Source organism: Martes martes (assembly GCF_963455335.1).
Source record: "Martes martes genome assembly, chromosome: 7".
Lineage (NCBI taxonomy): Eukaryota > Metazoa > Chordata > Mammalia > Carnivora > Mustelidae > Martes > Martes martes.
Window position 1 is genome coordinate 83,641,533 of NC_137894.1, and position 16,614 is coordinate 83,658,146.

At 33.7% G+C, this 16,614-nt stretch overlaps 1 protein-coding gene across 2 annotated transcripts in view; it reads right to left on the bottom strand.

Annotated features, from left to right (window-relative positions):
• Positions 1–674: 674 nt before the first annotated feature.
• RALGAPA1 (Ral GTPase activating protein catalytic subunit alpha 1) overlaps positions 675–16,614 on the bottom strand; it is a 253,276-nt gene continuing 237,336 nt past the window's right edge. For both annotated transcript variants that reach the window (XM_080808120.1, XM_080808119.1), the window contains 2 exons: positions 10,567–10,691; positions 675–2,042 (listed from right to left, as the gene is read on the bottom strand). In XM_080808120.1, coding sequence (XP_080664246.1) covers positions 1,894–2,042; positions 10,567–10,691 — 274 coding nt within the window. In that variant the 3' untranslated portion in view covers positions 675–1,893. The remainder of the gene's footprint in view (positions 2,043–10,566; positions 10,692–16,614) is intronic.

The following is a 16,614-nucleotide window of genomic DNA, read 5'->3' on the forward strand; positions in this document are numbered from 1 at the left end:
AAAAAAATCACGTTAACCATGCAAATTAACTTCACTATTTCCAAGTTGGTATTTTTACTCAATTTTACGTATCATCAATCCATTAAGCTGTTCATTTTTAAAAAATGAAAGCACCACAGAAATGTGTAAGCAGTTACTTGGATTTTCCTTTCTGAATTCTTCACCTTGGTTGTGGGAAACTGTATTGTTTAACCTTGTTCTCAGGGACTCTGTTTATCTTCTCCATAAGCATTCATAGATTTTATTTTCTACAGTTACATAGCAATCTATTTTTATTTTTAAGAAAACAAAAACTTAAGTGCACAGAACTCTGGAAGGTGGTTTTAGAAACTGTCTGCAAAAGGTCCCCCCACCCCGAAAGTGCATTATAAGATAAATTGAAAATTTAAAAATCAAAGCAGCATGAGTCTAAGATTAATTGATGCTTTAACCAAGTGCACTGGGTAAACATTACGGCTAGCCGTTATGAAGGTAAAATTGCCTGCATTTTCAGTGCTATGGTAAAATCTCTGAGAAGTTGGGGTATATCCTAACAAGGGAATTCAAATTCCTTTTTCACGATTTGCTAAGATAACCTAGGTTTATGCTTATATATCTCTCCATCAATCATATAGTTCTGCTTATTAAGCCTGAAAACATATTAAAGACAAATAGACAAGAGAAATATAAATGTCATGGATGTAAGTGATAAGAATATTTTTATTGTATTATTAAATACCATATCTTTTTCTTTCACTGTTACAAATTTGTAGATACTACATGAATGATGATACATAATTTATATTTTATAGTTTGCCCATATGATGTATTTACACATGCAGTTAGTACTGATGTCATGCTACATTTCCTTAGGAGAAGTCCGTTCAAAACAAAATATGAACAAAATGTGAGCAGCTTATTTACTGTAGGAAAATATTTCTGGAGGGTGGAATGAATACCAACCTGCACCAGTAAGTTCAGTATTAATAATATTAGATTTAATTTAGACTCCTGGGTCATGTTCCCTTTTCTTTTAAAATACACATAATTTAAGCAACACATTTGTATCAGGAAAGTTTTTTCTTTCTTTTTTTTCCTTCTCTCCATCCTCCTCAATTATCCTCTTTTTGGTACTCAGGAAAGAACACAGATATACCAGGATCCGGCAGCCAATATACAGGGCCACAATCTCAAAACAAAAATGGCATTTAACAGTGATACTATTTAAAAAGCAAAACATTAGAAAAATATTTGGAAGCTAAACACAAATCAAAGGTCAGCACAGTGATTTTTCTGGATATGAGATATATCATGGCATCATCTGCACAGCCAAGAAATGAGGCATTGTTTTGGGAAGAAAAAGTTTATGCTAAAATTATGTCAGTTGGAATTTGAGATGCTAAAAGACCATTTATTTTAAGTGTTTTAATTTCATAACATAAATAATCCATAATATCCTATTAAGATTTGCAACTTTTGTTGTAAATTTACAATGCTTAAATTTAAAAATTTACATTTGTAAAAAAATTATATATTTACTGAGCCATAAAGTTGCAATGGGGCACGATAAATAAAATAATGAGACTATCTGTCCAATTATAGTTTGGCTCAAAGTTAATCATGAAATTAAAAGTGAAACTGCTTAGACATAATTATCCAGGAAGGTAAAGGGCGTGGAATAAAACTCCACCTCCCCCCCCAAATATGGCAGCTTAGAGTGTGAAGGGGGGAAAGAACTGAATAAACAACCCAAATCTAAAATATTAAGTTACAAATTATTTAAATCCAGTGTTTTCTAAAATAAACGTTCAGGAAGAAACATGCATGTTATGGCAAACACGAAAGCCTGAAAGGGTTAACACTATGTTCATGCTAAGGTGGTTACTGCTGATTACTGCTAGGCTGCTTGTCTCCTTAGGATTTATTGGCTGAACCAGAGGATCGACGCAGCTTCATGGACATGCGGCTTTTGCTAGATCGAGGAGACATTGGAGAGGCCAGGTCAGCCCCGTCTACCTGCGTTGCTGTGGGAGTTTCACTGGATAGAATCTCTGGGTAGGAGCCTGTGGGAAATAGCAAGAGCATTAGTCCAAGTCGTCTGGCGTCTCATCTCGTAAGAAAGAATCTCTCTGCTACTGATTTGTAGCATGGGTCCCCACCCTTAATGAAGTCTTTTGAGGGGAAAAAGAGCAAAACTTGCCTGTTAAAACAGCCTACTAACATTTTATTTAAACCCCAGTAATCTGGTGGCTCAGGTAATCATATTAGCAAGAAAGCACCAATCATTATTTCCAGAGCCAGAACTAATCAGAGAGCTCCTCGGAAAAAAGCAATGGGAAGCAAAATCTTTGGGCCAGACAGAACAGGGATCCAAAGCATCATTAACATGCAGGGAAGGGCTTAAGAAGCAGGTGAGAAGGACCAATTCCTGTCTCTGGAGTACAGGGTATAACCAAGAAAAGGGCCTTTACTGCTCAAACTTGAAATTAATAGTACCAAATGGCTCCAAAAAGGAATTCAACTCTATGCTGGGTATTTAAATACACTTTTAGAAAGGAGCAAGATAAACTCCTGGGAGAAGGACTAGCACAAGAACTCTTATCTGAAATTTAAATTAAAAAAAAAGACAAACTGACCCCTCAAAATGTCTCCATTTAAGAGATAAGCAATGCTTTTGTTTTCCTTAACTTAAATTTTTGTAGTTACTCTATCTAGTCACAGCAAGTAGGTAACCAGTAGAATAAAGATACAAAAATTTAGAAGCAAACACAAATTCAAATTGGAAAATTTTGTGTCATTTATAAAATAGTTCTTTACCTCTGCACTTTATTTCTATGAATTATGATTCTCTTACAGTAATGCTACAAAACTTGGCCCATGGTAGGCTCCCAAATACGTAATATAAAGGATTACATTAAAAATAAAAGCCCTTCAAAAAAAACCCACCAAAATCTGCAAACATACAATTTTAAAAATTCTGTGTATTTTAAGGCACTTTAATCCAGATTTTCTGGGCCTTACGTATGTGAACATTTTCTTTATGTCACAAACACACACATCACACAGGTTGCAGGCTTATTATGTATCTCCTCACTCTGCAGGAAAACTTTTGGCATGTTTGTTAGCCAATGTAGCACCTCATAGAAATTTCAAGCATGGAAATAGTCATACTAACACTTCCATTTAATGAGACAATTGTGCCTAAATTGAAGTTATAGCTACTGAACAATCAAAATTGTTCAATAAGGGGTACTGATCTTATAGAGATACATTACTAAGAATCTATCTTGGTAGAACCCTTCAAACTGTTTTTAAGGTGAAATGATATAATCATACTTAAGAACAAATATAGGGAAGAAGTATTTTCTCACTACTTGGAATCCACGTTAATTGTCTTTCTTTTCAAAGTAATTTCTCCAACATTCTTTCTTTTCTAACTGAAATGAGGTTGGCCTTCAAAATACAAGGAGAAGGAAATATATTTCTGTTCACCTTTACTCTTCCTGAAGATCTGAATTGGTTCATACTGGACCCATACTGGAAAACCTAGAGGAGAATATGAATCCATGGCCCTTTTTAGGGAAGCACTGCGGATGGATGGCAGAAGGAAGGTGAAGAGCGGTAGCTCATGCTTTTCTGATATGCATTATTCCCGGCCAATCATGAGAGGCCTTCCCATGGCTGTTTACCTTGAGATGGCCAATGTTTTCTAGCGGAGGTTTTGGGAGGAAGAGAACTATCACTGCATTTCTTTCTTTGTTGTGAATGAAGAAATGGAGTAGCGAGCAGAAGTGAGAAAACAAAAGAGAAGACAGATAACAGATATGAGAGACACAGTGCAGAATTGTACAGGTGTTAACCAAGGAGCAGAGAAAAGAGTAATCAAGTTTTTATTATGAAATTGGGCATGCAATGCATTAGGGTGATGGTGTTTCACAGTGGACAATGCTTTGTAAATTCAAATGTTATACTTACCAACTAACAAGTTCAAATAGGAAAAAAAAAGAAAAGAAAAAAGTCTATGAGAGATTCTATAAATATCTATCTTTTAAAGTGTTCATTGTACTGGGGGGCAGGTTATCCTAATCACTAAGTCATAAAATCTGTACAGCTGTACTGTCCAAGACAATAAGCATAGCCACATTAAAATTAATTAAAAATTAACATTAAGTAAAAATAAAAATGTGGGTCCTTGGTGTACTAGTCACATTTTAAGTGTTGGGCAGCCACATGTGGTTAGAGCCAACCAAAATGGACCGTGCAGCTATAGCGCATTTCCATCGTCAAAGAAAGTTTTATGGAGAATATTGCTTTAGAGGATGCCAAAATCATAGAATATTTTCTTCACAAACAGCAATTTCTCCATGCCTCCCTTACTGCCTGCAGTGTGAAATCCCCCTTCAATAAACTGGGAGTCAAATCAGGCTTTTTAGTGTGTGTGGTATACAGCTTATCAGTACCTCCTCATGTTTTGGCAAATGATATTTGTGATATATACTCAGCATATTCAACTCCATACTTTACAGAGGACAGATCTCAGTTTTAGATGTCAAAGAATACAGTGATACCTACCCCTTCTTCATTATACACCCTATTCTGCCCAAGTATTGATTTCTATCACATGAGTCATAAAGAATGTTGCTTTAATCACTCCAATTATTAATATATCCTCAAGTGGCAAGTATCTGTGGGCTCCTACATCTGTTCATCCTGTATCTCTAATATTCTTATAGTAGTCAGTACACAGTTTATCTTGATGGTGTAATTGATTCATATATTGTGCACTGGTTACAATGAACTATTACAAATAACATGAATATAACTTTGGGAGTCTCTACAGATTACAAAAGGGAACTCAGTGAATTGTTCTTTATTGTGGCTTTGTTTGTACTGCTTGCTGACAGGTATGACTGGTTTAAAACTACTGAAGTTATTGGGTAAATAATAGCCTTTAAAAAAATATTGTGACTTTGAAAGTAGTTCCAGTGAATACTGAATTAAGAGGCACTGTGATGTGTTAGGAAGAACATGGGCATGGGTTAGACAGGCCCAGGTTAAATGCCAAATCTGGCATGTTACTAGCTATTGGATCTTGGGCAAACTGATCCAAGAGATTTCTTCATTTTGTTTTGTTTTTGTAAAATGGAGACAATAGTAGTATTTTTCAAAGTTGTGAGAGATGAATGACTACATATGCAAAGATCCTGGCACATAGAAGGTACACAATAAGTGTAGCTATATAATAAGCTACCAAACAGATAAGAGTAAAATTTAATAGACTTTGGATCAAAACAGATAAGGACCAGAAGGGATAGAAGTTAGAAATATTTTTGAAGAAAATGACCACTTATAAAATATAACCACTGAAATGTGGAAAACACAATATACTGTTTAGTTTTGAGGAAGTTAAAGAATTTATCCACTCTTACACGGATATTCCTACAAAATATAACCTTACTTATTAAAATTTATAGACTACCCCAGTAATCTTACTGCTTTAATATTGTTAAAGTAGTTGGTTAGTGATTAAGATTAGCATGTATGCAGCACTACTGATGTCATAAAGGAAACAATATATGATTTATTTTTTTTAAGTAATTCCTATGCCCAACATGGGGCTTGAACTATGACCCTGAGGTCAAGAGTCACATGCTCTACTGATTGAACCAGCCAGGCACCCCTAAAATTAAACAGTACAGGAATACAGGCAAACAAAGTGGTTTAATTTTGAAAATATTCAAAAACTGCCATTGTGGCAGACTTAGAACATATTAGTCTAGAGCTTGTCATATTTTATCTCCTTACAAATAGAGAAACTGGGTTTTGTGGATAATAAATGAAAGAATTAGGATTTAAATCCAGATCAGTCTAATTCCAAAGCCCATACCTCTCCCATGGCAACCTTAGCTATTAAAAAAAAAAAAAAAAAAAAAAAGATTTTTTTCCAGTGGGTAGAAAAGTAGAGTTTTTAAAATAAGAAGCTTCAACAATTTCTAACTTGTAAATATGACAGGTTGTAGGGAAATTTCTCTCTCTCAACAGCAAGAAGGGACTGAAAATATTTAGATTACATGGGTAAGTACATAAGTAATAGTAAATATAATACCCTGACTCTGAAGTCAGACTCTGGCTTTACCAAGAATCAGGTGACTCTGGGTAAGCTTCTCCCCCACCCTCCCATAGAACTGCATGAAGATTAAATGAGAGAATGTATGTATAGTACTTAGCACAGTGCCTAGCACTCAGTAATTGTTCAATTATTCTTTTATTATTTTCATTACAAAAATTTTACATCTGAATGAATGTTCTATGTGGAAATTGAACCTAGTAATTATTGTCACAAAAGGTTAATGGGACTTTAAGACTGATATTATTTGCCTCTCAGACAACACATAATAAGTCAAATTTTCAAGTTCAAAATGCTGAAAACAGGATACAATTTGGCTGCTTCTAATTTCAGGCTAGCCTAGTGATACATAAATATGATCAGGAATCTGTTTTAAAAACAAAGCAAACAAATATATAGCTTCTGTTACATGTTGAAGGAAACCGATTATTGGCAACTTACAAATAATATTTAGGATATACTTAAATAACTATCTTCTGAGGGGCTACATTGTGTTCTTTCAGATCATTTCAAAGCCTGGGAAGGGGAAGAAAGTTTAAAATAACTTTTAAAGAGGGACACCAAGTTCATAAGGTTATCTAAACTAATGATTAAATTTTGATGATTTGAAGATCCAAAGAGAGAGATCTGACCATCATAATACTATCCCACCTGCATGTGGCAATACGGATTTTGTGAATTAAGTTCAAAACTGAAATTAGAATGAAGATTAGATGCTACTCTAGGTCTTCATCATCACTTTATCTAGATTATCTCTTATTTTCATAGCAAAGAAATATTTGAATCTAACTACTAATTTTCATTAAATAGGAACCTGTATGTAACCTAAAGGAACCTAAATTGGTCTGTATGTAGAAATACACATATATTTATGTGTGTATGTATATATAGATGCATAATAGAGGAAAAACACCAACCAACTCTCTAATATTTAGAGTGCTAAAATTTCTAACTTAATTTGTAGAAAAACAATAAATCCGAAGGGAGGTATTCACTCAGTTAAAATAACAGAATACTAGAGGTAATTCTAGATATACTACACCATAAGCATTCAAAATATTTGTGGCTGATCACAGTAAAAAAGACATTAATACTGGAAGAAATCATAGGTATATTTTTGATGTTGACATAGAGGAAGACAATTTAATTAATATTTACTGTGTACCTTCAGCAAAACATGATCCTGTTTCTTATTGCTGGCATTCTAGAATTTTATTAAAAAAAAAAAAAGAAGACTTGAATGTGATGTTGGGGAAGAATATCTAAATTTTGAACTGATTACCAGTGTAATCTGGTGAAAGAAAGGAGTAATTTCACTTTAAAGTTTAGAGTCAGAGGAGAGATGTTCATAAATATAAAAAAAGTTTAAAAAGGAGGTCACTGTAAAACTTTTGATATTTTCCACACACATGCCTGACAAAGATAAAGGGATTTTTTTCCTGTAATTTTTTTTTTAAATAAAGGACAAGAAAAATCTAATAATGGTTTAATGTAGTTACAGGAGATCAACAAAGTGTGACATCACAATATCTCCTTCAATGACCTTAGGGATAAAAATAATTTCCCTTAAGTATCAGTCTACTGTCACAGAGTCCATTTTGAGAAAATACAGTTATGAAATTTATGGATCAACTATGATACACCAAAAATATTTTTCATACTTATTTAAATAATACTAAAAATTATCCAGAATAATCTTCTCTTGGATTTCAATTCAAACAGCTGGTACATTAGTGTTAACCAGAAAGCAGGTTTTAGATCATCTTGAACCAAGTTAAGAAACTTAAAAAAAGAAAAAAAAGTATTTTTCCACACTGTGCCACAGAATGGAATTATACAATAGGACTGGCTAGAAAGAATATATTTATTATACGATCACACTGGCATTTCTTTAAAACTTAATTTCAAATTATTGCATTTGTTATCATTTAGCATATCATTATGCATATGGAATATGCATAGGAGAATCGAATGTTGATTATCAACTGCAATTATGAATGCATTTCTTCAATGTGACAACTAAATTTTATTATTATGCTAAAAAAGTAAAAATGAACCTAAAAAACTTCACACTATTATGTAATTTTTGCAAACCATAAGTCAGGTCCCTATTGCTATTATGTGCTTATTTCACTTCTTTCTCCCACTTTGACTTATAACTTTAAAGGGAGTTCTATGTGTATGAAGTGGTTTATGATAGGATAATCAAAATCTGAGATGACCAGAAGAAAAAGATAATCGTTCTTCAGATGTCATAATGTTTTTGCTCCTATAGAAGGAGCAAATATATTGCTTTTTTAGTATTGTGTTGAATTGAGAACCACTCTGATAAAAATATTTTATCTTTTCTAAGTATTAGAGTCTGCAAAAAAAAAAAAAAAAAACCACCCCAAAAAACCCTCCAAATATATTCAGTAATACTGGAACGAGTTATTTACAGATAAAAACATCCTTTTAAAAAACTTAGACTGCATGTTTTTATAATGGTTCCTAAAGGCAAAGACAACTTAAAAAAATTACCTAAAAATAATTTGTAGCATAGTATTAAGTTTATGTTAAAATTCACATCTTCATTACTATTGAGATAATGAAATTTTAATGAAGTAGTAAAATACATGAAATATGAAGCCAAAGAACCTTGACTTTGTTGCTCTGTCTCAGAAAGCAAGAATACTACTTCCCGTATTATATATCTGGCCAAATGTGCAGGATAATATACACAGTATGAGGACACTAAGTAAGAAGAGGTATATGAAGGACTCCAGTTGATAAACAACTACAACATGAAAACTGATGACTTTTATCAATGTAAAGAGGAAAGTTAATCTGAATATTATTATCAATATTTTTCAGTTGTGAAACTTATTCGATTATGTGATATATGAAAGTGTTATTCACACCTATTTTAATAATGTAGTCTGGTATTTTTCAGATATTCTCTTACTAAAAAATGAAATTTCCAGTTGTACCTAACTAGTTTTTATTTTGTTTATTAATTTACTTTTAGTATCTTTTTTTAAAGCATCATTCTTAACGCCAAACTGAGTTATTTTAGATTGTCGATCCACTGAAGTGAATCTGAAGACTTTTTAAACTCTCTTTCAAAAGAATCAACCTAGTCTATGTAATTTTCCTCCTTCCTAGGTCTTTTATATTAATTGGGAAAGGGCTCTAAGATTTTTTGGTAAGATTATTTTTATAATGGCCAATTAAATGATGACAGGAATGGAAACTTTATTTTTTTTCCCAAAATAAACAGGCCAGAAAAGGGGACTACTATGCCTCTTAAACTTACTTAATATAAAGAAAACTTACATATCATAAAGAGAATTTGAAGGTTTCTTATGATGAGCTTCAAATATATTATTTTTTCCTGCTTCCTTGAACACCATTAAAATAGTCATCTTTGTATTTCACGTGCCTAGTACTTTGGCACATAATAGAGTAAGTATCTGATGAGTTAAGATATCCAATAACAATGCAACACATTACAAAATACAAAGACACACCATTTCAGCTCAGTAGTACTATTTTTTTCATGCTGAGAAACAAAAAAAGTCAATACAAGAAGGTGTAACTAATTTCAACCAACGGCTGCTTCTAATTATTAGTTATTTTTATCCCAGAACCAGGGTTAGTGTTTCATGCAGACCTGGGTTAGTAACTAGAATTCTGGAAGAAATTTAGTGACAATTTCTGAAATGTTTAGTATGAATGAGGGCAATGTTAAGTTTGCTTATTGTCTAAGTTACAAGCTTAATGCTTGCTAGTTTTTAAAAAAGGAAATGGGGGAAGAACAAAGGGTGTTTTGGTTGACACTTTGTCTTACCTTCAGATAAACAGAACTGATATTTAATGATCTAAAGAGGGAAAATAAAATAAATGAAACAATCATAAGGAGTGCAAAGTATCACAGAAAAGGAAGGCCATGAGTCAATTTATTTTCTTACTGATTTTTTTTCAAAATTAGTTAATTGTAAAAATGCAGTACCCTCTTACAGTCTTTAAATATTAAAAAATAATTTACTGTACCAAGCACTTCTAAATCTAGACAGTTGTTTAACTGTATTTGTAAAATTATAGACATAAGGCAATATTCTTGGCCATAAAATTTGATCCTCTAAAGGCGAGAAAGAGTATGTGCTCAACTTGTGTTTCTTTTGCAGATACTTCAGTAATGATCCCATGAAACACAACAGTCACTGGCCAGTAGCTCAGATAAAATGTGGTGCATGTACTTTTATGAAGATTGTTGACTTCTAAAGGAACTGCATTTAGGTAAAAGAAAGCATAAATTAAATTTATAGGCCAAATTCAGCTCTTAAAAAATGAAAAACGTATTTCAGTGACTGGAGTTTTATTTAAGCAAGTTTTCTACTATTTTAAGAGTTTAGAACAAAAGGGTATTGCATTTCAAGTTCCAGTAATGACAAGTAACTAATACTCGCTTTTCATCTTACCGGCATCAGATGGTAAGTGATGGTAGGGAGCTGGAGAAAAAACCTGTGCTGCAAAATCTTCAAATGTTGTTGGTTCTAAATGGTGCTGGACAATTGTTTGTAGGTATCGTGCTCTTTCTTCATAGCTGATTTCCTTCAGTTAAGGATGTACATAAATGCAGCTTATAGTGGAAAAGAACAAAACTTATCCAAAAGGACTACTCTGACTGCTAAGCTATTACTTCTTAATAAATATATTCACGTCTCACATATCATTTCAAAGTATGGCTTTTTAAAGAGCAAAAAAAATACTGTTTTTAACATAAGTTTACTCTTAAGGTGATACCACTATATGTGGCAGCTTAAGAGGGAGATATTTATTAGAAAACAATGATAATATAACAAACTGTTGAAAGAAAGAAAGGTAACCATTTACTTGAGAAAGGATTCAACTGCTATCAGGTCAGCCTAGGCTCATTTTATCTTATTAAATTGGCTTCAATCTGCAGGTTACTCTGAAAAGCCACACAATAAATTTAGAATGCTGCTTAAAATACTGTCTGTAATTCTATATTTTTCATTTATAAAGACTTATTGTGAGAAATTCCTGCATATCTTCTTCTTTTTCTAAAATCCCTGTATTTTCCCAACAATTGTTCTCATTTTGAATGGAAGACTACTGTTGCTGTAATCCTTGAATAACTCCATGTGGTTAAGATAAATACACAGTTGAATCTGTATGTCAGGAAAAAATATCTAGTCAATTATAACACTGAAACAAGCAGGAATATTTGCAAAGAGTCCACAGGACTCCTAAATACCATCTAACAAAGCATCTACAGGGCACTGACACTGACAGAAAAATACTGTACTTCTCTTTCACCACATTTTCTTCTCTGATATTATTGACAAGCAACCAGTACCTTGAAGTGTTGTTGCTTTGAAACAACCCACTCCAGGCTTCCTGTTTCAGCAGGCCTGATTGTGCTGTTAGCACAGAGAGGGCGAGAAAGAGAGAGAATATTTCTGTTGTTCACGAAAGCAACTATGGAAATGGCTGTCAAAATGTAGAGCAGCAGGCAGCAACATACAATTATCAGGAAAAACTCACATGCTGACTTCATGTCGTATAGTTCCTGAACTGAGAAATCAGTTAACCTTTCTTCTACAACTTTTAAAAGTTTTCCTGCTGTATCAGTGTGCTATGTTGACAGGCTTTACTGAAGACATTTCTATAAGTATGAAGGCTAATAAAAACTTGCCTATTGATTTTTCTTTCGTCACTGAATATTTTTCAAAACCCGTTATTTTCCTCAAAACTCTTTATTCTCTTTTTAAAACTGTGACTCAATTACTATAGCTCTTCATTTCTAGAAATTGTAAACTAATCCTACAACCAATGCCAAGAAAAAAAATTTGTAAGGAAGATAATTTAAAGTGATAATTCAGTCGGAGCTAACATTGCCATAGTTACATTTACAAAAGGTTATTGATTAAGAAGAGGCAAAAAGCTAAGAGTTAAAGCTAAGACTATACTGATTAGGTACTTAGACTGTGCTGTCTTTTGCCCTCTAAACGGCTTGAGTACTCTCTTCTCGAATTACAACTTATTTTATGCATTAAATGTTGAAATCTGAATTCTAATTTCTTGCCACCCATTATTTTCAATTCTGTACACTGGGATTGAACTCTGAAGAATTCTAATTCTCAGGAGAAAATGCTATATTAAAATGATCAGTGGAAAGGATTTTATGGAAGAAACAGATATTTTTGAATGTTATCTTAGAAAAGTAATATAGCACACTTTAAAAAGGAGGTATATGGTTATAAGTGGAAGAGGATGAAACTGATGGTTCAATCTAAATAATACCACATATCTCAGAACTTGTTGGAAAGTACTTTTTTCATTGGGGGAGATTCACAGCTGCCGAATTTTCTGCAGTTAATAGAGTCCTTTGATTCACAGCAGTGCCCCTTGTACAAAAAATACTGGCCTTTGTGTATTACCAGAAACTAATTTTCTATTTGGCTGAAAAGGGAAAAATGGGGTTATTGCTTCTCCCTCCTACAGAGCTTTTCATTATGCCTGATGCACTCAACTTCTAAGCTCTTCTGAGAAAAAAAATAACTGAAGAGGCAAGAGGTAGAAAAATGAGCTTGTTAGCACATTAGAAGTGAAGTATCTTGGTGGGCCCTAGAAATTCCCAGTGGTGTGTTAACTTATCACTCTATGCATGCTGGCACTGATAGTCTCCCAATTGATCACTCTCTTTTCGCACCAAAGGTGCTGCCAGGAAGCAAAGGCTGAAGGCCCACAGGAGAACAGTCTGCTATCAAAACAAGCTGTTTTTAAAAGTCTGCTTGAATGGGTAAAATGCTTCATGAAAAGTAGGGTGGAGACACCTACCTGCTTTTAAAATGCTCTACTTTCAGAGGGCCTATAAATGAAATATTTTACTTTATCTTATTATATTTAGAGTTTACACAAAAAATTAGGCAGAGAGAAAGCAAATGTTAATATTTCTAAGGCCGGGAGGGTATTTCCAGTGTAGTAAAATTTAATAAAAGCATGAATATCTACATACAATACATATGGAGTACAATTCTATTTCACTATTACAAAACTGCAAAGAAACTCAAATATAAAGAAAGCTGTATAAACTGAAATTACCCAGCTACAATGTATTCATTTTGTATAAAAACACAGGATTTTCTTTTTAGTTAAAAAAAATCTTAAGTAAAATGATGCTCTAAAATGGTTTTTAAAAGTTCAAGTCTAGGTGGCAGAGTCAGCGAAAAAATTAGTGGTTGAATTTAAATGAAAACCCATAGCACTTTTCACAAATTAGGCAGGCTAATGTCTGCAAGTTTCCTTTTTGGGGGGTTGTCTATGGTAACTCACCTTCTAAAAGCTAAATATTCTTTATAATTTTCCAAGTTTGATGTAGCCAAATCAACAACATCGAAACAAACCAATCTAATCTACAGTATACATTCCTCCCCCCTTCTAGAAAAGAGATATAAGGAACTCTAACTACTTAAACCACAGTTCTGAGCCCATAAACAGGAAATTTCATGATTGAGACGATGATAAAATCAGTTTATGGAGCATAAGGAATAACAAAGAGGACACTGGGAGATGGGGAGGAGAAGTGAGTTGGGGGAAATTGGAGACTGTGGACTCTGAGAAACAAGCTGAGGGTTTCGGAGGGGAGGGGGGTGACGGGTAGGGTGAGCCTGGTGGTAGGTATTAAGGAGGGCACATATTACACGGAGCACTGGTGTGGTGCATAAACAATGAATTTTGGAACACCGAAAAAAAAATTAAAACAAAACAAAAAACAGTGCTGTTAGCATCTGCAAATGGTAACCATAATCCAAAGTGGTTAATTCCTCTATCTCCTCATAATAGATCAGACACTTACTCCTTAAAAGGCAACTCTCTAGGGAAGAGTTATTAGTACCTATAAATTGAGTGGCATACACAAACTTGATCGCTAGCAACAACAGGAGAGTTCAAGCTTTATTCCTACTGTGAGTGCATGTTGCCATTGGCATTGAGATTAAAAAAAAACCAAATAGGTGAGATGACAGATAGGGAATGGTAAAGAAATTCAAAGCAAAATTTGAAGTACAAGTCTAAGTTGAATTAAGGTTTTTGTTGTAAATTTAAAACAACCCAAGCCAAAACTAGCTAATAAAGCACCACTTGATGAGGGAGACTTTTAACTGGTAGGAATCTTTAATACAGAACTAGCCAATCAAAAGAAATAACACACAGGTGCTGCAATCACAGCAATATAATTATCCACTAATCCTCCTTCCTTCTACTTTCTGCAAAAGCAGAAAAGGGGGGAAGGAATATTACTATTCTAAAAATAATAAAGGGAATTAAACATTTTTTCTAGTATAAACACTTTAATCTGTGCTTCATTTACATTAACACTGTTACTCATTTTAGGTAACTACTCTTGATTTTAAACTTACATATGAAATTATTTATGGCCCTCTGTCACTGTGTCAATACAAGCTGTCAAGAAACTGGGGTTCAATTTCAGCCTGGTCCTAGAAAGAGATGCATGAATTCTCTGTGCAGCAGTATATGTTAAATGGGGATACCACCACCTGCTCCTATTTATGTAATAGGGATGCTGAAGATAAAGGATATAAATATAGGGTAACCCAAAAGTCCGCCTACATCTGTGTTAAACATAGTTTTTCTGACTTTTGGTTCAAGTCTTTGTAAATAGCAGGTGCTATCTCCCTGAGGGCAATTTTCAACATCTGTTTAAGGAATATACCCGCATTCATGCGCAAGAACTCCGACAATATTTCTTGTTTGTGGTATGTACAGAGGGACTTTTGACTTATTCTGATGACAGAGAAAATGATTTCTCATGAGAAAAAGACAGTATGAGGAAAAGCTACTACAGAAGAATAATTAGTACACTTTTCAATTTTACCAATGCATAAGAAGAATATAGAAAAGGTAGGTTTGGTTTTAAAGAAGCAACAACCTTTCATTCTCTACAACCATTTTCTTAATAATCGGATGTAATTGTGAACTGCTTTTACTTAAAGTGAGAAAGGGAAAAACCTTCAGTTTTGTGATCACTAATTCCAAAGCATGCCCAATAGGTTTTATAAACATTTAGCTCAACTGTAATTGGTAACTAGTCTCCAAAAAATGGAAGTGTGTGTGTGTGTGTATGTATAATGTACATAGCAAGAATGGGTATGAAGTATTTTTCACCAAAAGTAGTTCTGAAAATTATATGTCTGAGACCTATCACTGCTTAATTTCCTCTTAAGTTCAGATTTAATGTTTTCTTTCCTAAGCAAGAAAGAAATATTGGCTCCTTTTTAAGTAAAGGCAAAGTGTTAAGTGTTCATATCTACACTCAATGTCATGGCCTCAGAGATTTAAGACCCATTCTGAAATTCCTAAATTAGTAAGCACTTGCCTGCACTCAGATATTTCTGTGGCTTCATTGCTGTTTTAACGCTTAAGGATTTTATCTTCCTTCTCTGTACAGAAGATTCCAAGAACAGTAATTGTAGGAAGAGGGAGGAGAGTTCTGCCTCCTGACTTAAAATATGGAGAGCACTACTTACAATATTCACCAAGTTTGTAAGACGGTTGTGGTGGGAGTTTTCACATGACAGAACTCGAGAAATGCCACAAATCAGGGCCTCACACCGTTCTCAGAGCCAGTTGTTAAATACTAAGTATGCCTTTTTCTTTGTGCTTGTCCTCCAAGTGGGGAGACTAATATCATAGGAGCAGAGACCATGTCCTTTTTATTTTCACATATCCAGCACCTAACACAAGACTCAGAAGTACTCAATGACTATTAATAAGTTATAGAAGGAATGAATAAAGCTGGTCTGATAGTTGATAAGGAAACCGTTATGCACACAACCTCCTTCCTTTAATCCCAGTTTGGCTCTCCAGAAGCAAAACCCTTTGGGGCCAATAGAGTTGGGACTTTGCTATGACTGGATTTAGAGACAGAGTTTGAATCTTCGTGTGAGAGTTTGGTTCCACCCCTACCCTTGATCTTGCTGCCTTCTTTGGAAGAGGAAAAAGCGAATAAAACATGTATGTATGTATATACACATAAAGTATAATATTAAAAAAAAACTAATAACTTTCCCCCCAAAATCCTAAATGCCTAAAACAGAAATTCTATAAATCTTGGAAGCAATTACAACTACTTACAATTTAGCACTGAAATATTTTGCCCCACTGGTTGTAACAACTTTTTAAATTTAAAGAAACCTTTAAATTTTTCACAAATTCTACAATGGTATGAGGCAAGAAATTTTGTTAACAAACTAATTCTACTCATTTCAGTGGCCCTCTGTAAAGAAAGGAGAAAGAGAAGAAATGCTGAGAAACTCTCTAGATAAAAATCAAATGAAGGGTAATTTCAAAACCATTTTAGGCAGATTTCTTTCTCTATTTTTAAGGCAGATTTCTAAAACTGCTCTGGTACACTATATTATTAGATGTAACAATACTCTTGAAAAATAATATTCAGAAATTTAGATGTTCAGGTTTTTAAA